Source organism: Canis lupus, chromosome 11, assembly GCF_011100685.1.
Source record: "Canis lupus familiaris isolate Mischka breed German Shepherd chromosome 11, alternate assembly UU_Cfam_GSD_1.0, whole genome shotgun sequence".
NCBI lineage: Eukaryota > Metazoa > Chordata > Mammalia > Carnivora > Canidae > Canis > Canis lupus.
Genome location: NC_049232.1, coordinates 68,687,635 through 68,711,925, shown reverse-complemented (window position 1 = coordinate 68,711,925; position 24,291 = coordinate 68,687,635). Strand labels below are relative to the sequence as shown.

The 24,291-nt window shown below is 50.8% G+C and overlaps 1 protein-coding gene across 6 annotated transcripts in view; it reads right to left on the bottom strand.

Annotated features, from left to right (window-relative positions):
• Positions 1 to 24,291, bottom strand: part of ZNF618 (zinc finger protein 618) — a 178,131-nt gene that overhangs the window by 27,834 nt on the left and 126,006 nt on the right. For 2 of the 6 annotated variants that reach the window (XM_038553192.1, XM_038553196.1), the window contains exons 4-10: positions 17,133 to 17,210; positions 16,529 to 16,567; positions 11,494 to 11,583; positions 10,560 to 10,595; positions 10,390 to 10,467; positions 3,735 to 3,794; positions 3,100 to 3,189 (exon numbers count right to left, since the gene is read on the bottom strand). In XM_038553192.1, coding sequence (XP_038409120.1) covers positions 3,100 to 3,189; positions 3,735 to 3,794; positions 10,390 to 10,467; positions 10,560 to 10,595; positions 11,494 to 11,583; positions 16,529 to 16,567; positions 17,133 to 17,210 — 471 coding nt within the window. Of the gene's footprint in view, positions 1 to 3,099; positions 3,190 to 3,734; positions 3,795 to 10,389; positions 10,468 to 10,559; positions 10,596 to 11,493; positions 11,584 to 16,528; positions 16,568 to 16,897; positions 17,015 to 17,132; positions 17,211 to 20,586; positions 20,683 to 24,291 lie in introns of all 6 variants that reach the window. The other 4 variants (XM_038553194.1, XM_038553195.1, XM_038553191.1 and 1 more) reach the window with 3 other exon arrangements.

The following is a 24,291-nucleotide window of genomic DNA, read 5'->3' as shown; positions in this document are numbered from 1 at the left end:
GTATCTTTAATGTGTTTTAACAAAGGATAGGCATGGGAATTTATTTAAGAGTAATGACAACAAGTCAATCCATATAATATACCATATTATCAGAACAAAAGATAAAAGTCATAGAATCATCTCAATAGGTGGAGGAAAAAACATAAAACGGTGGCTTGTGACAGAAAATTTCAGTAAACTAGAAATAAAAGGTTAACCTCGTCAACTGATAAAGGTCATTCATAAAAACCTACTTCAGCTAATACTTAATGATGAAAGTGATCACTCTTAATGATGAAAACTGAACCCTATGTTTAGGAAAAAGGCAGAAACACTCACTCATTTCTATTCAACATTGTATTAGATAGAGAGTCCTAACCACTATAGTGAAATGAAAAAAATGCTTTAAAAAATACACACTGGAAAGAAAGAAGTAGAGCTATCTATATCAGTAGAGGACATCAGTATGTACAAGGAAAATCCTAAGAAAATGACCCAAAAAAGCTATTAGAACTAGTAAGTGGACTTGGCAAAATTTCAGGATACAAATCAATATACAAAATTGTGTTTTTATGTAATAGCAACAAATAATTGAAAACTAAAAATCACAATACCAAGAAACAAAGTATTTAGAGATAATTTTATGGAATATGGAATATGTGCAAGACCTTTACTGTGAAAAATAGAAACTACTGCTGAGAGAAAAAGACCTAAATACTTGGAGAGATATACCATATTCATAGATTGGAAAACCCAGTATTTTATGATATCTATTCCCTATAAATTGGTCTATAGATTCAGGGTAATCGTAAACAGAATCTCAGCTGGATTTTTTGCAGAATGTGGAAATCAGAAATTCCCCTAATATTTATATGGAAGAGCAAAGTTCCTAAAATTGACAAATATTCCCCCCAAAAAGGGCAAAGCTGAAAAACTGAGAGCACCTGAATTTAAGATTTACTATAAAACTCCAGGAAATAAGACCATATTGGCATAAACATAGACAAATAGATTGACAGAACAGAAACTCACGTATACTTACATATTCAACTGATTTTCAGCAAAGGATGCAATGCAATGGGGAAAGGACAACCCTTTTAATAAATGATGGAACCGAATGTCCATATGGGATACAATGAATTTCAACTCCTTACCTCTCACCATTCACAGAAGTTAACTTGAAAAGATCACAGACCTAAATTCAAAGGTGACCCAATAGTTGAGCATCTGCCTGCCTTTGACTCAGGGTGTGGTCCCGGGGTCCGGGATTTGAGTCCTGCATTGGGCTCCTTGTGGGAAGCCTGCTTCTCCCTCTGCCCTTGCCTCTGTGTGTCTCTCATGAATAGATGGATAAAATCTTAAAAAAAAAAAAAAAAAGCTAACCTTACAAAGCTTCTAAAAGATAATTAAGGAGAACAGCTTCACAATCTTGAGGTGGCTAAGACATTCTGGGTAGGATCCAGAAAGCACTAACCATAGAAAAAACGAATAGATCAGACTTTATAAAAAAACAAAAAACAAAAAACCACTTATCAAAAGATACTGTATGAAAATCAAAGGGCATGCTGAAGACAGGGAGAAAATATTCGCATCATATGTGTCTGACAGACGACCTGGATCTAGAACATATAAAGAACTCTTACTACCTAATAATACAAACACCACAAACACAGAAAGGCCAGAATGCTTCAATCTCTAGAGTAAAATATACAAATGGCCAATATGCAGATGAAAAAGTGCTCCAAAAAAAAAAAAAAAAGTGCTCCACATCATCAATCATTAAGAAAATAACAAATCTGGCTTAATTAACATAATGACCACAGCACATTCACTGCAATAGCTAGAATTAAACAGCCCATCGCCTCCAAACATTGGCAAGCATGTGGAGCAAGGAAAACTCCCCTAAACGGCTGGTCAGAGTGTAAGATGCTATAGAGTCATTTTGGAAGATGGTTTGTAAGCTCTTAAAAAGCTTAAACACGCTCTCCCCTGTGATCTAGCAATTTTATTCCCCAGTACCCAAGAGAAATAAACATATGCCCTCAAAAAGCCTCCTACAAACACTTTCGTAGCTGTTTCATTCATAATAGCCTGAAATAGGAAACAACTGAAGGAAACAAGTAAATGGCTAAACAAACAATGGTATTTTCACAAAATGGAATATTGCTCAGCAGCCAAAAAGAACGAACTGGTATCTTTAACAAAGTGTGTGAGTCTTAATGACATTTCGCTGAGTGAAAGCAGCCAGACACACAAGAGTATCCTTGTATGACTCCACTTGTAAGGACTTCTCCTGCAGTCAGTGCAGATCCTTCCGGATACTCTCACCAGACCCAGGGTCCTCAAGCCCAAGCCCTGGGTACCATCTGAAGCTGACAAGTCCAGCCCCTAATTCCACATGGGACCCATCAGCATATAAATCTCTAGACCCAAAGGCCAGTGCAGGGGCTATTTCAACCTTGGCAAGCCAATCTTCTGTTGGATCTAGCCTAAATCTCTCATATCCTCCTAGCCCACATCCCTGGAATAGAGCCCCTCTGACACGCAGGAGGGAAGCTGAGACATCAGTGATATTAGGAGAATGGAAAGAAGGTGGGGGTGTCCCACAGGAAGGGCCCTTAGAACTCGTTTCCTTACAGGCCAAGGGAGAAGGGAGAGACTGAGGGCAGCAACAGGATGGGGCCTGTCCAAGGTCATGCAACCCCAGAATCCAGCTGATCAAAACCCAAGGCTTCTGAGTCTTGGCTTAGTGCCCTTTCCAGCTTCCCACCCCTTCGACCACCGAGGGCAGAGAGGGAACCGTCTTGTCTAGGTGACCAGGGCTTAGCCTGGGCTCGGCCATGCACTGGTTCAGACTGAAGCTGTGTCACGTGGCACTGGCTCTTAGGAGCCACATGACTCAGAGGTGCTTAGAGGTGGGGACAGGACCACTGGAGGACTTGGAGGAGTGATGCCCCCACCCGGAGTCGACGGTAAGGTGGCCCGGGTCAGACCTGGACGCCCGGAGACTGCCCGGGCCAAGCTCACCTTGGCGTTCACCCTCCCCTGGCCAAGCCTCAGCCTGTGGCTCGCCCACCCCTCCCCCTACTCCCCCAGCCCCCAACCAGAGAAGGTACTCACTGATGGGGGCGTGTAAGGCCACGTGCTCCTGGTAGGGTGTGTAGTACTTGTACTGCTTGCCGCAGAACTCACAGGTGTAATTGCCAGTTTCTGTCCAAGGAGAGGAAAGTGTGGGAATGGGCGCCTGGCTCCCATCAAGCAGCAGCAGCATGCTCCCTCCCTCCAACTCCCCCCACCCCCCCACCATCCTGGGACCAACTACAGTCAAGAGCCCACTGAAGTCTGACTGCCTGGGTTCAAATCCCAGCTACTCCACGTCCAGCCGTGTGACCTTGGGCAAATCTCTTAACCTCTCTGTGCCTCAGTCTTCCTATCCGTAAACGGGGTTAGTAATAGGACCACCTTCTAGGATTGCTGCGAGGATTAAATTCATATGTCAAGTGCTTAGAACAGTACCTGGCACACGCTGTTTCTCCAACACACCACCCCCAGGCCCTGGTGCTCAGGAAATGTGTGGTGATCTGAGTTGACCCCCCCGTGCCAACCTCTCGCTCAGCCCCTTTGCAAGCCCTGCCCTCTGCAATGGCCACACTTGGGTCCCTTCGTCTACAGGACCTTCCCCGCCCCCAAGCACCCCCACCCCCAGCAGGAGGGGTCACGTCTTCCTCTCAGGTCCCACCAGACTTTATCTTTACCTCTCTTTTGGCACTGCCTAACTTCTTTCTTCTTAAAAATTTCTGATGTAATATTGTTCACTGGGGGAAAATTATAAAATACTGATAAATATAAATACAAGATTTAAAGAGTAAGAGAAATTTCAATCATCTGTCATTCCCAAACAAAGAGGAACAGCTACCCCTTAGGGTGGAGGGCGCAACCTTGCCAGCCACCCCAGGCCCCACCCCTCACTCCCATCTCATCCGGAGCAGGCTTCTCTCCCTGACATCATCTGTCTGGCTCCGGTGGGCCTTGAATTAACCGGCCCTGATCCATATCCTCTCTGTAACCTGGTGTATTCAATCGACAATACTTTGTGGACATCTTGCTCAATCAATAAATATTGATCCCTACTGCATTTATTGGCTGCACGGTTCCCACTGGACTTTGAAATCTGCTGAGCCAGTCTCCTACACCAGGGGATGCTTGAGATCGTCTCAAAATTTTTCCCTTACCACAAAAAAAAAAAAAAAAAAAAAAAAAAAAAAATGCTGTGATCTATATCCCTGTAGATATGTTTGGCCCTTTGCTCATTATTTTTCATATGCTGCAAAATAAAGATTATTGTGCATAATCTTGGCTCATTATTTCCTCAGAATAAACTAAGGGTATGCATTTTTAAGGCTTTTGTTAACCAGAGCACCAATTACTTATATCAACAGGTTGGACCAGGGGCGTTTGTGTTGCTCAGATGGTTAAGCTTCTGCCTTCCGTTCAGGTCATGATCCAGGGGTCCTAGGACTGGGTCTCACGGTGGTTCCCACCTCAATGGAGAGTCTGCTTTCTCCCTGTGCCTCTCTTTTCCCTGGCTTGTGCTCTGTCTCCCTCTCTCAAAGGAATAAGTAAAATCTTTTTAAAAAAACAAACAAAAGTTGGGCCAATTTTCATCCCAATCAGAAAGATGCGCATTATTGGGGGAACTATCCTGCACTGCCACTTTCATTTTGTATTTGTTTGAGTTTTAAGGAAACTGACCATTTTTCATGTTTAATTCACTGCAGTTTTTCTTTTGTGACTTTCCCATTTGTGTTCACAGCCAATGTTTCCACGGGCATATTTTTTTTAATTGCCAAGAACTCTGTAGACTAAGGACATCAACAATTTTGTTCTATGTATTACAAGTATTTTTCTTCTCAACTGTGTGGTTTTTAAATTCTGTGTATGTTTTTTCTCTCAATATTGACTTAGAGGACATTTTCATAAGTAACTTTTATAACTGATTCATGAACACTGGAAAAAAATATACTATTTGCCATTGAAGTTCTTAGACCAGCTGTACTAATTATGTTTTTCAAACCCTATATTCCTATTTGTCCATGTGCTCTATTAAAGACTGAATGTTGTGATCAATCCTTCTTTTTTTGGGACGCCTAGGTGGCTCAGTGGTTGAGCGTTTGCCTTCGGCCTAGGGCGTGATCCCAGGGTCCCGGGATCAAGTCCCATATCGGGCTCCCCCGCAGGGAGCCTGCGTCTCCCTCTGCCTGTCTCTGCCTCTCTCTCTTTCATGAATAAATAAATAAAATCTTTTTAAAAACTTTTTAAAATAAAAATAAAATAAAAAGATATTTGGTAAATGCCAGCACAAAATGCTGAGGAAAAGCAGTCATGGTTCCTGCCGTCAAGGAGCTTTCAGTCTGGAAAAGGAGACAGAAAAACCAAATAATCACACAAACAAACTTAAACCTGCAGCCACAATATGTGCTCTTAAAGGAGACATTTATGGTGCTATGAAATCCTAACAAGGAATTCAATTTAGTTAAGGAAGCAAGAGCAAGTTCCCTGAGAAAGATAAGAGTAAAAGATGAAGAATTAACTAGGTGTGTCTCTAATAAATCATTATTTCAAATTAACCAGAGAACCTTTGTCTTCTAATAAAAGAAATCATGCCATTTGCTTTTATTGCTATAATTGACTTGATTTTACTTGTTTTATGTTTTGGTTCTTCCTATTTTCATGTTCTACCCTTTCTGGTTTCTTTCCTTCCTTTTCAGTTGTCTGAGGCATGAAATCTTCTGTCTTTCCGACCACTCTGATATTTCATTATTTTCCAATATTCTCCTTTGTTTTACACAGCATGTAAGGTACATCTGTCTGTCACAGATAAGGAGAAAATTATATTTTCAAGTCTATTACCATTGAGAAAGGTAGCTTAACTGTGCTTCTCAAACTTGAGCAGATTTGAGAATCATCTAGAAAGGCGATTACATCACAGATTGCTGGGTTCCACACAGGGATTCTGATTCCCTGGGTCTGGAGTGGAGCCTATGAATTCATCTTTCTTTTTTTTTCTCCTTTTTAAAGATTTTATTTATTTATTCATGAGAGACAGAGAGAGAGAAGCAGGCTCCTTCAGGGGAGCCTGATGCAGGAATTGATCCCAGGACCCCCGGATCATGACCTGAGCCAAAGGCAGATGCTCAACCACTGAGCCACCCAGGCGCCCCAAGGATTCACATTTCTGATAAGTTGCTGCTGGTTTGGGGCGACACCGTGGGAAGGCCTGGTTTAACCTACCCTACCGTACCCTTCACCTATTCCTTCCTTCTCGTATTCTTACAATTTTTAACACTGTAGAATGAACTTTGTCTCTTGCATTCAATTTCATAATGAGATTCACAACATTTTAAAGTTATTTCTAGTTTATCTGGTTTTAACATTGTAAGTCCTCCTGTGCTATGAATTCATTCCTCACAACTGGAGTGTATTCTATGAATTTTTTTGAAGATAGGTTCATAGAAAAAACTGTGTTTTCAAGTCCTCATTTTTCCCTTTACTTATAAATTACAATTTGTCTAAATATAAAATTCTTAGATTACAACCTTTTCCCTCCAAAATGTATTTCATTATCTTCTTGCATTTAGTAGTATACAGAGCCTGAGGCAAGTCCCCCTTGGATCCATCAGTTAGTAACTGGCTTTTCTTATGCCTAGATGCCTGCATATATTTTCCTTTATATTTAAGTTTTAAAAAGTCACTAAGATCTACTGAATTATGGGTCTCTTTATATTAAGGTAGATGATAGCCCAATCCCCTGTCATCCTTTGACATATGACAAGCCCTTAAGTCTGCATACATGGGTCTGTGTTTAGCAAATGTTTTTTCTCTTGTATCTGGAGTATCTGGAAATGGCTCCCCAGCCTCCATATTCAGCTTGTTTTCTCCTTGTTATCTTGATCTGTTCAGGTCTCTCCTGCCTGTGATTAGTTCCATTTCTGCAGATCAACTCTGCTCTTTACGATGCACAATGTAGGCTGTAACTGTATTTTCTATTTCTCTGCAGTCCTTCACTCCTTTCTCTGCCTCTTTGTTTCATCCTGCTGCTCTGTCACCATAGAATTCAGGCTCCTCTTTCACAGGAGTCATGCTATGGACTGAACTGAGGCCCCACCCCCCAATTCAACTGTGGATGGGTGTCTGGAGATGGGGCCTGTGGGAGGTAATTGGGTTGTGTTGGGGTCATGAGGGTGGGCCCCTCCTATCTGGATCAGTGCCCTTCTAACAAGAGACACCGAGAAGCCTGTTTGCACTGGTCTCCCACCATGTGAGGGCACAGACGGAAGGGGGCCATTTGCAAGCCACAAGGAGGGTTCTCACCAGAACCTGACCAGGCTGGCACTTTGATCTCAGACTTCCAGCCTCCAGAACTGTGAGAAAATAAAGTTGTTTGTGCCATCCAGTCTGGTATTTTGTTATGACAGTCCAAGCAGCCTAAGATAAGTCATATTTTCTTATGTTCACTTGTGGTTGTCAAACAGAATTTTCTTCTAGATTATGTAGTAGGTCATTTTCAGGCATATGCTTTTCCCTCTGAGTCTCCTAAATTCTGTCTTATGTGGAATTTTTACAGTTTCATGCTTTGTATTTTTTCTTTAATTTAAAAAATTTCTCAAGTTACTCTTCCTTAGCCACATGTAAGAATCAAACTGCAGATGAATCTACACTTATCATTTTCAGTAGATAAGCGTGACCTGTCCTTGGGCCTCCCATTATCAGTGTAGACCACTACCACGGTAGTGATTCTCGGATTTGCAGCTGGAGAGCAAGCTGATATGCAGGACCCCTGTGGCCAACTCTCTCCTTCTAGAAGGATTCCTTTGCTATCATGGCTCCAGCTTCCTTCTCCCTAAGTACCCAATTCTTCAATTTGCTCAGATGACGTGGATATGGAAGGTACACTTCCCAGCATGCACTGCTCCTGGGTTTTTTCCTCTTCCGAGATCCACAAAGCTCAACGTGTGGCAAAGTCCCTTCTTGGGGCTCTGTGCCTACCATGGCTCCTCTTAACTCTATACTTTGTCATTTTTAGGGTTCTGTGACCTTGGCCTGGCTGAAACCCAAGACATAGCATTCTTATCTCATAAGGCAGCTCCTGAGTGGTAACAGGAGATGCTCACACTATTTTAGCAATCTCAGTTCCATAATGTCAAGCTGGGAACATGCAGGGAGCCAAACCCAGTTCCGTTTTCTCAATATAATTCCCAACTGCTTATGGTGTGGGTCAATTCCTCCCAGGTCCTAGCTCTGGTTATCTGCACGACTTAGTTACCGATACACAGAACAAGTTTCATCTAGTTCTGTACTTTCCTGGGCAATAGATACCACTTATTTAATGCCTTCCATGCATGTGTTAAGGACTACACTGACTCCTTTGCAAACATGACTTCATCCAATCTCCATGACAATCCTGAGAGGGGAGTTTTCTTGTCATCACCCGATTCTTGAGTTAAGAAAACTGTGGATTAGGGAGGTTATAAAGCATGTAGGGCGTCATACAGGTAGTAAGTGTAGAGCTGGGGTTCAGAGATGAGACGCTCTAAAGCTCCCACTCTTGGCCATCTCTTGGCTCACTCATTTGTTAGACCCTGAATACAAGCCAGGGGCTGGGCTAGTCCTTCCAGCACACATCCTCCAGTGAACTTACAGAGCAGAGAGATGTTCTTGTCCCCAACTTACGGATGAATCAAAGGACACTCAGAAGGAGGTAAGTAAACAGTGAACTGATGATGTCAGCATTCAAACCTGCACCTGATTCTAATTCTAGTTTCATAATTATGATGTTATAGATGGAAGGGCAGTACTATCCTGGGGCAGGTGGTACTAAGACGGCAGGCCGCAGATTCTGCTGTCCCCGTCCCGTGTCTGTCTGCGACTGTCCATCATAGAACATGTCTGGTTCACATGTGGGTTTCCCCACAGTTTAACTCTTAGCAGTCTTAGTATTGAGAACTTCATTTTTTTTTTTTTTATAGAGAGGAAACAGGTCATATGCAGAGTAAACACATGATGAGCACTGTGCTAGCCACTTCCCAGATCCTGTTCCAGTTCCAGAGTGCTTCAGATTTCAAAGAAACCAACAAATCACCCTCTCCCACGAAAGAGGAGAGAGGGAGTAAAAGGAAGGGGGCGGTGGGGTAGGATGACGACCCAGTCAATGCCTTCCAAACATCAGGGTCAAGCTCCGCCCCAAGGAGCATCTCCAGCTGGCTCTTTGAACCTCTCCGTTTTCCTGCCCTGAGATTTCCTCACGCCTTCATTCAGTGTCTGTGTGATATTTTTGCAAGCTGCCTTAAATCCTTATTGTAATGAGAGTCAACAAAGGTCTTTTCTTGTGTGGTAAGCGTGGAGGGGGAATGTGAGTCCCCCAAGACCTGGACTAGCACCTCTCAGGGGCCGACTCCACCCCATCCATTCTTCTAGAATCAGCCAAAATGGTCCTCCTAAAATGTCAATCTGAGCAAATCCCTTCCCCACTTGGTAAATTCTCTAGCTCATTTCTCTCAGAGTGAAGTCAAGATGCCTTCCTCTGGCATTCAAGGCTCTCTAAGATCTGAACTCAGACCCTGATTTGCCTTTCAACTCCCTAGAACAAGCACTGTCTCTCCCACCTCCACCCTAGGAAGCAAGAGCTCATGCCCCACCCTGGGCCCCAGCGCAGAAGCCTCCCTGACTCCCAAGGTTGGTCAGGTGCCTCCCCGGCCCCCATGGCTCCCTGTGTTTCAGGTTATGCTGTGCTGACCTACTGTCCCCTCCCTGTGTGAAGTACCCAAGGGCAGGGCCACAACCACCCCAGCCACTGCTGTGTTCTCACCACATTCAACACAAGTGTGCTGAGAACAGGTAGGGAGCAAGCAGGTGTGGCTCCTGCCTGCAGGAGTTTAATGGGACAAGGACAGAGTGTCAGCACGTGGCTCCCCCGGACGGCTTCATGTGCTGATGAACCCCTTCAATTGCAGATGACAATAAGCATTTATTTTCCGAGCACCTATTATGTACCAGGCACTGTGCTAACAGGTGATTTACATTCATGATCTCATTTAATCCCCCAACAAACCTTTGGGGAAATGTAGTCCTCATTGACAGCTGAGGAGCCGAGGCTCAGGACGGCTAACAGACTACCAGGGCACCAAGCATGTGCTACATCCACTGCCCTGACCTTGACCCTGTGCTCTTCTGCTCCTCCTCGAAAGCTGACCTCCTAAGACTGGCCCATTTGACAGGTGGGCAAAGTGAGGTATAAGGAAGCCAGGGGTCACCGGCCAGAACCCTGTTTGTGGGATGAGTGGAAGCCACCCCCTTCCAATGGCAAGCCGCCACCCTCCAGCCCAGCCCAGCCCTAGAGAGAGGCCCGCATACTTGGCCCGATTTTCTGGAATGGTTCCGGGGGTTCCTCCTTCACCTCGTCAGTGGCCACAACACCTTGGTCGAAGGGGTCTGTGGGAGAACACACAGCCCTTAGAGCCCTGGTTACCGGGTCTTGGGAGCCCAGCCGGGGACAGGGAGGTGGGCAGTCACCAAGGACTTACCTGCCCGATTCTCAGGGGCCCCTTCCACACTAAACACTGTGCCCGGGCGGGAGGCAGCAGCCGCAGAAGGAAGGAAGCAAACAGGAGCCCCGTTAGTCCCTGCCCACAGCTGCCTCTGCCCAGCACTCCCAGCCTCCGGGACCCAGGAGAGCCCCCTTGGCCAACGTGAGCGCCCCAGAAAACCAGGGGCCACAGGAGGGCATATCCCAATCAGGATGCAGCCTGTGCCTCCGCTCGTCATCCTCCCCATCCTTCCCATGGCCCAACCTGGAGGTAGGCAGACGCTATCTGCCCTGCCTGTTTCTGGATCGCTGACAGCCACTCGAGGGCCCAGGGCAGGGGAACAAGAGGAAGAGACCAGGAGGAGAAAAAGAGGACAAGCCAGTGACAATGGGTAGCGGGGGCCTGGTTGTCACAACCTGCGACGGGCCAGGGTGTGGGGCTAGAGAGGGAGCCCCCTCCATCTCTTCCAGGTTCAAGACCCTATTTCTGGATTGAGATTCTAAAAATAAATTACCTAAATTTATTGTTCTAATTTCTAACAATATAACCCAAGACACTAAAATACCATCATTCATCTTAAAAAACTGGTTTAATTTCATCAGAGCATGTGACTACTCGGTATGAAATTGTAAAATGCATTGACATGAAATTGCTAAAATTCGACGGACTGACCTACAAAAAAATGGCAATTTCACTTGGGTTACCCTAACCCGCAGTATGTATGGGGACCTTCTCTCTCCCCAAATCCTCAAGGGTCGACCACTCCCCTCATGGTCTGACTGCCACCTGACCTTCCTCAGGGGTGGGAGGAGAGAGAGGACACCTGGATGGAGGAGGCAGATGAGTGGCCCTGGCCGGGCGCAGGGGTGAAGGGTTGCAGGTGCCACTCCTCACGTGACTCTACTTGCTACAAGTGAGGGACCTAACTCACCATCCACGGCGTGTAGGTCTCGGTGTTCCTGGAAACAGCTGTAGTACTTGTACTTCTTCCCACAGATGTCACACGTGTACCTGAAATTGTCTGCAGGGGATGCAAAGACACATGTAGTTACTGAGACTTTCGTCACTTGGGGTGGGGGTGGGGTTTCTTGAGGGGGAGGGCAGCTCGTCTGCCTCAGGAACCAAACACGGGACTATCCCACACTGGCCCCAACTGGTGACCCATGGACAATCGGTCCTGGGAGTGTTAGGCTTTTTCTACACCAGGGAGCTAGGAGAGCCTCGAAGCAACTTTCAAACCAACCCCCAGTCCCACTCCTAGTGAGCCAAGCCCCTAAGGGCCCGGCCCCACCTCCCCTCTTGAGGTTACAGGAGAGTAACTATCACCGAAGCTACTGCTTCCTGGGCACCGCACGTGCGAGGTGCCAGGCCAGGCCCTTCCTCTGCCTTTCCTCCGTTAGTCCTTGTGACCGAACACGAAGTAGTAACCCATTTAACACACATGAAGACTGAGGATCAGGAGAGACCTGTCCCAAGCCACACAGCTACGAGGGCCTGTGATGGGCAGCTTCCCAATAACCCTGGCCTTCCGGCGTTCACGTCCCGTGCAATCCCCTCCCCTTGACCCTGAGCAGGATCTACCGACTTACTCCTAAGGGAAGAGAATGCGAGAAAGCGATGGGATGTCACTTCTGAGAGTAGGTTACAAAAGATCGTGACTCTCGTCTCGCTCACATGAGCTGCCCCACGGAGCGCGCCATATGGCAGCCACTGGTGCACAGCCAGTGGGCACGGAGGCCCTCGGCCCCACAGCCTGGGAAGCACCCATCCTAACAGCCACGTGACTGAGTGAGCATGGAAGCAGCTCCTTCCCCGGCCGAGCCTTGAGAGGAGAGACCGCAGCCTGACCAACACATCCCCTGCCTGGAGACCCCCAGCCAAAGGTTCCAGTGAAGCCACGTCCAAGTTCTGACCACACAAGCCGAGATAACCAATGTTGGTTTAAGTCATTCAGTTCTGGGGAAATGTGTTAAAGGCAATAGATGATGAATAGAGGGCCAGAGTGTGGACGATCCCTCTATCCAAATTCCGAGGCTGGACTCATGCAGGACATGGCTCTCACCACGCACCAGCATGGACCCCCTGTGTGTATCCCTTGGGCAGATCTAGGGATGGCCCGTCTGCCCCGTCTTCCTAATACGGCCCAGCACAGGGACACTGAGTGGCTTGCCCAAGGCTGTGCACTAGGATAAGGAGTCTTGGCTAAGATTCCGATATTCACTTAACTCCAAGCCGTAGCTAAGAGAGGGCACATGGCCCTCCTGTCTGCATAAAACACCTTCCTCTCCTGACTCAGGCACCAGCCTTCTGGCCCTTCTGGTCCCCAGCACTCAAATACAGGATGTGATGAGACTCCCTCCATCCCGAGGCCGCAAGGCCAGGCGATTCTCTGGGAAGGTTTCTGGCCCCTGCTTAGCTGAACTTGGGGGCACAGATGACACCAGCCATCTCCTTGCCTCTGCCCCCACCGCTTCCACTGCACCTGCAGTCTCTCAAAGTACCCTGGCAGATGCCAGGGCCACAGAGACTAACTGGTCCCCAAGCAAGGCACACACAGTCATTCGGAGGGTCTGGGGACCAGGCATGCCACCATCCATCCCACCACGGCCTACCATCTCCACGCTCACACCTGAACCAGGCGGGCAGTGGTGGTGGAAGGCAGTGGGGCGTGGACGAGGAGAGACCTGGTCCTGCTCTATCTCACCCAGACTGCCAGCAAGTGCTCACCCCACCTCGGGATTCACCTTCCCTTCTCTTCCCCCTAACTGGACGGAACAGGTGGGTGGTAATGAGCGGATTGCCGGGGCCTCTCCCAGGCTGGCCATTGTAGGATTCCAAGTGTGGCTCAAGCTTCAATCCAGTCCAGACAATAACCTCCCCCTCACCCCCATCCATCGCCCCATCGTGTCCCATCTGGACCATAATTGTCTCTCTCGGTGCTAGATACCAGGCAACACAGGTGAAGAAGTCAAGGCCATCCAGGGTCTGGTTCCAGACGGAGCCCGGTCCCTGAAATCCCTCTCCCCCACTCGCCAGTGCCGGTCGCCCTCCACAGCTGCTGGCAGCACACCTCACCTCTGCTCACACAGTCCTCCCACCACTTCCAATAAATCGAGAACTCCCAGCTCTCTCCCACTGAGAAGCTCTGCTGAATCCACTACTTCTTCTCAGTGCAGGTGGGGACCACACTCCTGGACCCACCCAAGGCAGCATAGATTAGAGCAAGGAGTTCTCGCCGAAGGAAGAAAGGCAAAATGGTTTTCTGTCAGTGAAACCACGTTTTCAGAACCTCCACGAGAGCCCAGGAATGGCACTGCGAATCCACCTGGGGAGAGGGGTTCTGCAGTCAGACTGCCTGACCCCAACCCGGCTCGGCCACCCTCCAGCGTGACTAACGCAGGACACACTCCCTCACCTCTACCCCCTTGGTCTTCTCATCTGCAAAATGGGGATGACAGTTCCTTCATCTCCCACCCAGACTTGTAATAAAGGAGGAGCAAGCACAATGCCTAATGGACAGCAAATACTTGGTAAATGTTACCTAACGTTGTGTTGGAAAGGGAATCGATGGGACAGCAGCAAGAGAACTGGACAAGGAGTTAATCTTTCATTTTCTTAGCCAAGAGCTGGGTGAGTGGGTATATGCCTCCATTTCTGACTGTACAGGTTTTCTAACAACTAAATGGAAGAGCCCTGGACTAGAAGGCGTGAGGCCTGGTTTCTATGCCCACCTCCACCACTAACAGGTTGCAGTGAGTTCTCTCTGGGACTCAGTGTCCTCATCTGCAAAATGGGTAGGCTGGACTTGGTATTCTCGACACAGTGCTCTTGGCTCCGGAGCTCCATGGTCAGGCTCCTGCCCCGAGGCTGGTGTGTGAGGACGCCCGGCTTTCCGCGCAGGCACTGCAGGCTTGGGTCGGGGTCGGGGTGTGCAGGGCTGAAAATAAACTAAGGCACAGTGGCCGTGGGGAGAAAACTCCCTGGGGAGGAAAGCGAAAGTGATGGAAAGACTATAAATACCCCCAGCTACAGAGTCTTCAACAGCCAGTGGGACTCTGGGAACTGTGGAAGCCAGAGGGAACACAATGGATCATTGAGGGGCAGCCGGAGAGGCCAGGGGCCCAGAATAGCCAAGGAAGGAAAGATCAACAGAGAAGATCTTTAAATGTGTGGCTGACCACAGGCAGACCATGGGAGCCGGAAGAGGAGGAAGCCTCCGCAGGGGACGGGAGGCAGGGGCCAGGCTGGGGCAGAGCCTGAGAGGAGGGACAGGCCAGCACGGCTTCCTAGCCACAGTCTACCGGCAGGGGACTGGCCTACCTAAGCCTCCAAATGTCTAGAAAGCAGAGGCTCAGCCTCGGACCTGCCTGCCTCTTGCGTGACGTGCGACCCCAATGAGAGTGGCTGGGCAAGGACCTCAGAAGAAATGCTTTTAGGACCAAGTGCAATTAAGGCCCTGCTTTATCCCACACACCTCCTCAACCTGCTTTGTCTTGGACGTTTTTGGTGGTGGGGGTGGGAGTCACGTTTACTATTTTTAAAAACCTTTTATGGCAGGAGGAACAGGGGTTGACAAACGATGGCCTGCCCACTGTCTGCTTGGGTGAAAAATTCATTTCCGTATCACGCCTCTGGCTGGGTTCGTGCTACTGAGCAGTGCTGGGTGGAGGGGACGAAGAATCTGCCCTACAGGGTCTCAAGTATTTGCTATCTGGGCCCTATAAAAGCGTTCTGCTGGCCCCGATGCAGAGAACTGTTCAGCTCCTTCGGTTTTCATAAACCAAAATCACCTGTGTCATCCGCACCCAGACACCCCTTCCCAAGGGGAGCCACGATTTCCTCCAGCAGGAATCCCTTCCCCGATTTCATACTTCCTGTACGCAGATCTCAGAGGAGGGGCTCCCGCGCCGGGCTTCTGCTAACGTTCTGTTTGTGGGTAATCCACGTTCCTGGGGGCAGCCCTACGTCATTCCTCCAAACTGCTTCACATGAACACACGACCCATCTGTCCATTCATTCGCCTAGCGCTGGGCACTCGGGTGGTTGCCAGTTTGGGGCTGTCACAAACAGGGCTGCTAAGAGTATCCTAGTACCCGGGGCTCCCGGGTGGCTCCCGGTGGCTCAGTCGGCTGGGCATCTGCCTTCGGTTCAGGTCATGATCTCAGGGTCCTGGGATGGAGCCCTGCGATGGGCTTCTGGCTCCCTGCTGAGCAGGGAGTCTGCTTCTCTCTGCCCCTTCCCCCTTGCTCCTGCTCTCCCTCTCTCTCAAATAAATGAAACCCTTTTTGAAAAATGAAATAAACGAATATCCTGGTTTCCATCTTTCGGTGGACATGCGCACACGGTTCTGTTGGGGATACACCTGGGAGTGGAACGGCTCGGTTCTGGAGCTCCGGTTCCAGAGGTTGGGCGGGGAGAGTTTCTATCCCAGCCTCCGCCCATCTGGCTGCCTCGGAGGCCCGCGGGTTTAGCTCTGGGGGCAGGGCAAGCAGGCCACGTGAACAGCAAAACAGTGTCCTCAGATGGTAAGGCCCTGTGTGGCGCAGGCGCTGGGGTAGCGCGCCCAGAGATGAGCGCCCAGGGGTGCCCACGAGAGACCTCTCGGAAGCAGCATTTCCCAAACATCAGCTACGAGGCCCCAGATCCAACCATGAGTGGGAGTCAAGATGCACGCACTGGGTTTGCCAGGGAAGGGCCCTGAGAAGTCCACCACAGGGAAACCTGGGGACTCAGCAGAACTCGAGGCTTCCCGGGGCTACCTGGCCAGAGGTCCCGCCACCGACAGAGCACCTGTCAGCTCCCCAGGATGTGTGCCACCGACACACTTTGGGAAAGGCTGCTCTGAGGTACCACGCTACAATTACATAAAGACCCTCTGGCCCCAAAGCCTGAGCCACAGCAAAGTGTCTCCCACAAGCCCTCTGGGGCAGTCCTGAGGGCGACAAGAGCAAGGGAAAAATACTCACTGCCTTGGGAGGCGCCCTCCCCTGAGGTGGCTTCGGTGTCTGCGAGAGAGAGAAAATGAGAAGGAAGTGAGCGGGCTGGACCCGTGGCTGGGCCGGCGCCAAGGAGCGGGGGGCAGGCGGGGGGCAGGTGGGGAGCCCACCACCACGTGCCCGCTGCACACAGCCTCACAGCCTTTCCCCGAGGGCCCCTGCTGCCGGCCCCGACCCATCGCCCTTCCTCCCAGGCACCATCTGTCCCCTTAGCCTCCCCATCTTCAGAAGAGAGACAGCGCCCCGCTCCCACTCCCGGGGCTACCACGAGGTGCACACAAGATGACAGGTGAGCACCTTCCCTGCAGGGGCTGCCCACACCAGGTGGCTCTGATGTACCCTGGGAGGAAGTGGGCCCGTGTGGGGGGCAGAAGCCTGGTGCACGTCCTCCTGCCAGCCCCTGTGTGCTCTCCCAAGTTAAGCAGGCCTCTTCTCTCTGCCTGGGTCTCCATCCTACTGCAGAAAGGGGGAGAGGACCGGAGCTCTGGGGGGTGGGGGGGCCCTGGGGTCATCCACAAGCTGGCAGAGAATGGGGCACTGCGGCCCTCAGCTCTGCCCCAGGGACGCCACTCACCTCGGTGTGCCCGTACGTGGGTCTGGAAACAGTTGTAATACTTGTACTTCTTGCCACAGATTCCACACTCATAGGATCCTAGAACACAGGAAAGGAGGGGACAGGTCAGGCAGTACCCAGCACGTGCCAACGGTGAGGTCCCAGGACCCGCAGCGATGCCCCCAAGTGTCAGGAACTCCATGACAAGGGCCCAGGGGTCATCCAGGGGGCGGTCTCGCCCCCAGCAAGGAGAGAGGCAGCGAGGACCAGCAGACACAGCCCTGAGCTGGGAGTCAGGAGCACGGGGATCTAGGTCCAAGTTTTGGCCCCAACTCTCTAAAGTGACCTCAGGCGAGTCACTTCCCATCTCTGGGCCTCAATTTCCGAAACTGCAAGACGGAGAAGGCGACTCTTTCTTACACTTATTCCTTGAGAGGAAAAAGGAACGTAAAAGTGCTCTTCCAAAATAAGGAATAAACTGTATCCATGAGGAAATCAACATGCATTCCAGTAACTTCTACGTCTCCTCCTTGCCAGGACAGGACAGAGGTAAGGAGGGCTCTCGCATCAGATGGATCTGATCCCTGTCCCTGTTCTGCCACTTACCAGCATCACGCCCTATGTGACTCCCTTAGACACATTAAGCCTCAGTCTGCTCATCTGTCAAATGGGGTAATAAGCACCTGCCTCACAAGCATGGCCCTATATCCCCCCTAGGAAGTGCCCAGCTCTATCAGAGATGAGCCTTTCAAGGAAAGCACTGCCCCCCCCCGCCTCCCCCCCCCCCCCCCCCGCCCCCGCCCCAGTCTGCTGAGAAGCTTTCCTGTTCTCTCAGCCATGCAGACAGCACCACAGTGTAACCGCCCGGCTCCTCCAGTCCTCTGCAGACCCTTCTCCCAGGAGCTGGGACTGAAATCGTGGAGTTCCCACTAGACATCTCAGGTCAGGGCGGAGCCCGCCCATGCACAGCACACACGGAAGGAAGGCTCACGGCAGGAAGTCAGGCACAGGCCATCAGACCCGGCCTGGCAGGGGTCCCAGGCGGAGGCCAGCTCATCCCTCACATGGGCCCACTACCACCAGGGCTGCATCCTTCCCAACAGAACGGCCTAGAAGCTCACGCCAATACAGAGGCCCTGGCCCCACGCCTGGAATGGCTGCGGCTGGGGCCTAGGAATCGGCCTTTTCCAAAGGGATCCTCAGGTGATTCCGATGCCCAGCAACCAGGTAGGGGAACTACTGGTTTGAGAGCAAGAGCAAGACAGACCTGGGAGGGGATCTCCGCTCTACCATTTACTGGCTGGGCCTCAGTTTCCTTATGGGAAAGATCTGGATAACACAACAGCATCCACGGGAAGGCTGAACGAAGCATGAGCAGGGCTCCTGCCACCCGCCCAGGTGCTCAGTGAGTGTGGGCATCGCCAGCTATTCCCGCCTTCAGCCTCGCCTGGGGGTAGGGGGGCAGAGGCCTGTTTCCTGGGTGCAAGCTCCAGGCTTCTGATGAAGTCTGAGGAGCACTGACCTTGGAGTCTATGAGCTTAGCCCCGCCACTGCCCCCGGCTGACCTCAGGCACCTCCCCTTGCTGGTCCGAGCCTCGGCAGCCTCACCCGTAGCACAGGATGACGACTCCTACGCCTCGTGGGACCGAGGGCAGGGTTAACAAGGCACATCATCTGAGCCGGCCGCCACACAGGTGGCCTTGCCACAACCTGACCGCTGTGGGTCATAAAGCAGACACTGTCATCCCAACACCAGCGTGGAGCCCAGCAGGCTGCTGGCCAGGAGTTTTATGTGTGCTACCCTCGCCTCACAGAGGAAAATATAAACACGGGGAGGGCAAAGCTCAGACTGTGCATTTCTTTTGCCTTTAGCCCCGTGGTTGGCACACAACGGGGGCTTGATAAATTCACAGTGTCCCGCTGCCCTACTCATCTGTCACCCAGGCACAGTGACCCCGACCCCTTTCCTGTGCCTCTTCCCACTCTTCAACGGTTTCTGCCAATTCGCCTTCAACCGACGGAGAATTTATGGAGCATCTCCACGGTGCCTGGCACCGAAGCCCAACCAAGGGCAAGTCCATGAGCGATCGCCGCCCTCCGTCTGACAGGAAGTAGACAGGCCACTAGGCAAGGGGACGGGCAGGGTGACGGGGTCACGACAGTGAAGTGCAGAACCTGGCGGGCACCGTGCAGGCCCCTGACACGGCCACAGCTAGGGGCGGAAGTCGGGGGGAGCAAAGGCAGGAGAGGCCAGAGAAAGGGGTGGACGGAGGGGAGGGCGCCCGGGAAGGTGGACTCTCTCCCCAGAAGCCTGAGGCCACAGCCTGTGACAAGCAGCACTGGTTCAGCTCCGACCCATTTCCAGATGGAAGCCTCGGGGCCCCAGCCCCGCCCCTCTCTGCCACGGACCTGGGCCTCTGTTTCTCCAACCGCCATCAATGAGCTAAGGACCTTCTCAAGGTGCATAACTGCAGGCTGCATGGGTCCCCCGCTTGCCTGCCCCGTGATCCAGTTTATAAGCAGGTCAGGTCCCCACCGGGTCTGCGGGATCTGCCCTCAACCCACAGAGCGAGCAGATGATCCCTGAAGCCTTGCTCACGGATCTCAACCCACACAGAGAGTCACAGGGGGGCATGATAGTCAGCCTTGTGCCCTCTGCTGGCTCCCCAGGGCAGAGTGGGGGCCCTGGCTCAGGGTATGGAGTCTCGGGACGGAGTCCAAGGTCCTGCCTGCCTCCTCACGCCCACTCACCCTAAGGCCCCAGGCTTCAGGTGCTCTGTGTGCAGAGGAGCTGGACACGCAGGTAGCTGGGGGCAGGGGCATGGGGAGAGCACGCCAGGGTGGCAGCCCCGGGGTGCGGTGGTGTCAGCACATCTGGCTCCAAACCCTGCCTCACCGTCTAAGCAGTCAAGGGCCCAGGACAAGTCATGGAAACATTCATGCCTCAGGCTGCCTCTCTAAACATAGGAAATGGCACCCACTTCGGGGGTGGGGGCGGGCGGGGGACAGTCGTGAGCAATAACACTGTGGCTACTGAGCACAGCATCTCGTACAAAGCAGGCAATTGGTACAGCATAGCTGCTGGCACTACCAGCATTTTCCGGAGTTCTTTAGAAGCCAACTTTTAAGCCAAGCTCTTCCACCACACTTGGCTACAGAACTCCTTTACGCCCTCGGCTTGTTTCAGGGTTGCAGCCCGCAGCAGGTGCTGCCCAAACGGTCGCGACGTTCTAGACTTCTCAATTCCCTCACGCTCTATCATCCTTCCAATGGCCAAGTCTTCCAGGCCCCTGGCAGGCTCAGACCAGCTGCCCTGTGACGGTGGCGGGGTGGATGAGGGCGCCCCCCCCATGGGCCCGCAGACGCTAGCAGGCTAGGCTCATCGCGGGGGCCGCAGGTCAGGGCTGCGTCTGGCCGAGCCCCCACCTTCCTGCTGGCCCCGGTCAGGTCCTCCTGCCCCTCGGCCCTCACGTACCAGATGCATATCTCAACGCTTCGTCAAAAATCCAGGTCCCTGAATAGCGGCTTCGCACAGATCCACCGTGGGGGCTGCCTTCAGGTGCTTTTCCATCTGAATTACGTAAGAAATCAGAAAGAGCCCTTAAAAGCTGGGGGTGTCTGGGAGGCTGGGGAAGGAGCCAGATGAGGGAGGGTGCTCCATGCCTCACTGGCCGGTCTCCTGAGCTTCCGGGGCCCTGGCCTCTCATCTGCACACAGAAGGGTGACCAAGATCATGCGGTCTACTTTTTCATTAAAGAACTTGTCTTGGGATGCATAGGTGGCTCAGCAGTTGAGCATCCACCTTTGGCTCAGGGTATGATCCTGGAGTCCCAGGATCGAGTCCCACGTTGGGCTTCCTGTATGGAACCTGCTTCTCTCTTTGCCTGTGTCTTTCATGAGTAAATAAATAAAATCTTAAAAAAAAAAAAAAAAAAAAAAAAGAACTTGTCTTGGCCAGGAGGCATCCACACGTCCCCTAAGAGGCTGGGACAGGGCAAAAAGCAGCAGCCACGGGCCTAAATCCCACCCGAGCTTTTTGTTTTCTCTGTCATTCTAACTTGTAACACAAATACCACATAAAATCATCCATAATAAGGCTATAATATTTCTCCCCAAAGGGCCCTGCAGCAAAATGACCCTATAGGGAGGACATGCCTGTCTATGCTGTGGCCCTGTGTCTCCCCCACCCCCCAGCCACAGCCACTGCATAGCCCAGTGCAGGGGCGCTAGCGAGCCTTCCTGGGGATTCTCAGCTCAGACAGTCCAGTCCCCACTGCTGACTCCCTGCTAGGTAGGGCTCCCCCATTACCCATGTCCTTTATCGTCACTGCTGCCTACTAAGTGCCAGGTGCTGTGATGCCCTTCATCCGAGCCTCTCATGTGTGTCTGCACAAGGCTGTCCCCCGAGCCCACCGCACAGGTAAAGTGTGCAGTCACTTGGCCAGCTCAGCTCACCCTCATATGCTCAGCAGACACAGGCAATTATCATGCCCACTTTTCAGATGAGGGAAGTAAGGGCCGCGGTCACCCGGAGCCTGTGTGTGTGGCCACCACCCCTCTGGGAAAGTACCAAGAAAAGATGGTGCTCATTAACACTGACCATTCGCTGGGGGCACCCAGGTCTTGCTCCTGTCCTCCCTCCTCTCAGAAGTCCTTGTGTGCTTGGGACAGCTCAATATGCACTGATGAGCGAGAATGTTCTAGGGGTCAGACGGTCCGGGGTTGGGGCTCCTCAGCTAGTGGCTGGCCACCCTTCAGAGCCATCCTACTGCTACCGCACCAAGTCACCCCTTCAGTCACAGGGCTCCCCTAGCACTGCAGGGCAGCAGAGGTCCCTCCCCCATGTCCAGTCCTACCACAGGACTCCCAGAGTCCCCTGCCCCTCTCACAGTTGCCAGGGGCAGCTGACAGAGCATGCCAGCACACGGGAGCCAAGCTCTTCCTCTCCCTAACCCCGTCACTAGCGACAGAAGAATCCACAGGCATGGAGTAACAGAACCTGTCTAGCATTTTCTGGAAAGCACCTGGCAGACAGCCTGGCTTAGCTCCCTCCCGGAGAGCTCGGGACAGACCAGGTGAGGCCAGCTGGGACCAGGGGGCTCTAGTTCCTGAGGCCATGGAGGGAAGCAGCGGTAGGGAAGGCCCAAGTAGAGGAGGCTGCCCCTGAGGACAAGGAATGGGGGCAGCAAGCCTCAGCTCTCCCACCTGCACCCAGCTAGCTCCAGACAAGCTCAGACACCCTTCTAGATGCACAAAATGCACTGAGGCAGAAATCCAGAGCAGGTGAACGAGAGGAAAAACACAAGCAGGTGGGGGTGCCGAGGAGCACCGAGCCCCCTTGGTCCCGGGACCCAGCAGGAGCTAGGCCCAAAGCCTGCCGGGGTGGGGGTGGGGGGGCGGGGAGGGGGAAGGGAGCTGGAGATGTAAACCATGGGCAGTGGGTTTCCTGAGGCTCTCGGGGCTTGGACTGAGACCAAATGTCCTTGGGACCAGGGTCTTCCGAGTAGAGTCCAAATCGCCTAGGGATATATGAGCACAGGCAGTTTTAACAGAATCAATACCCCAATCATCAACTTTCAAATGTACTCTTCCCTAAAATCAATGTGCTGGACACATGGCAGTGGGCGGGGAGGCCCTACTCAGCTGGCTCTCCTTCCCCCTTCTCTCATCACCCCCACGCTCACGGGCTACAAGCAACACGATTCCTTCACTTCCCCATCCCATCACGGTGCCCCCCAGGGGGCTGCCCATCTCATGGCTCCAAGAAAAGAGGTGACCCCAAGTACCTAGAAAGTGGGCAAAATCGAACACCGGGGAACAAGGCCAAGGCCCTCTGTGAACCGGGTGATTTCCAAATCTTTGCTCTCAACAAAACTGAAGCAGCGTCTAACAGAGCTGTCAGCAGAGAGATCATTAAAAATGTCTGAGGACAGACCCCATACAATTTTCAGCACGCAACTTGGAAAGAGTTCCAAAATTAAGTGAAGCTCACAACTCTATCCATCCCTGGTTCCTTACCTGCGTGATTAGGCTTTCTAAGTACTTACATGTACGGAAACCAAAAAAAAACAGGAGTTAAATTAATCCCGAATCTTGTCTCATTCAACAAGGAGAAATATTAATTCACAGAAACAGGGGCCATTTGAGAAAGAAACAAAGCCCCAACCATTTCATTAAGAGGTGCATTTTCAGTAACTTTTTAGTTTTACATTTATCATTTACCTAAATTTGCTTTTGACAAACTGTATACTAGTAATAACTCGATCCAGGCCAAGGGGCAGGGGGGAAATGTTTTTAAAAAGTTGAGTTTTCAGCTATTAGAAATGACAAATACCCACCATTTGCTTCAACGTGGATGGAACTGGAGGGTATTATGTTGAGTGAAGTAAGCCAGTCGGAGAAGGACAAACATTATATGTTCTCATTCATTTGGGGAATATAAATAATAGTGAAAAGGAATATAAGGGAAGGGGGAAGAAATGTGTGGGAAATATCAGAAAGGGAGACAGAACGTAAAGACTGCCTAACTCTGGGAAACGAACTAGGGGTGTTGGAAGGGGAGGAGGGCGGGGGGTGGGAGTGAATGGGTGACGGGCACTGGGGGTTATTCTGTATGTTAGTAAATTGAACACCAATTAAAAAAAAAAAAAAAGTTGAGTTTTATGAGCCTGACAAATTTTTTCAGAAATTTCGATTTCAATTTACGTACATCTTGTTGTGGGAGAGGAGTGTAAAACAGTGATCAATAAAAGACTCTCAGGCATAAAAAATATATTACATTAGGATAAAATCCTGCGAAGGAAGTGGACTGGAAATAAGAGTTCAAGGAGAGAAAGGAAAGATGTAAAATTTCTGACTGTTAAAGATGAGCCTGTTCACGTGTTTTTAAAATGGATGATGGCAGATCTTAAACAGCAGCGGCTCTGGATTCTCTCCGATATATTTAAAACAGTGGTTTCACGGTTGTATTTCCAAAATGACACTTTTCTTTTTACACAATACTCCAGAAATTATGTCCTTTGCAATTATTTAAACTTCGGATAAAAGTGTGAGATTGTGAGATGTCAACTCAAAACCACGAAAGAATAGACAATTTCTCAAAATTCTTTTAGGAAGTAACGAACAAGAAACCTTGAAAGCCAAGCCACTGGCCTTTCTGGGTCCCGTGGTACCAGACGTT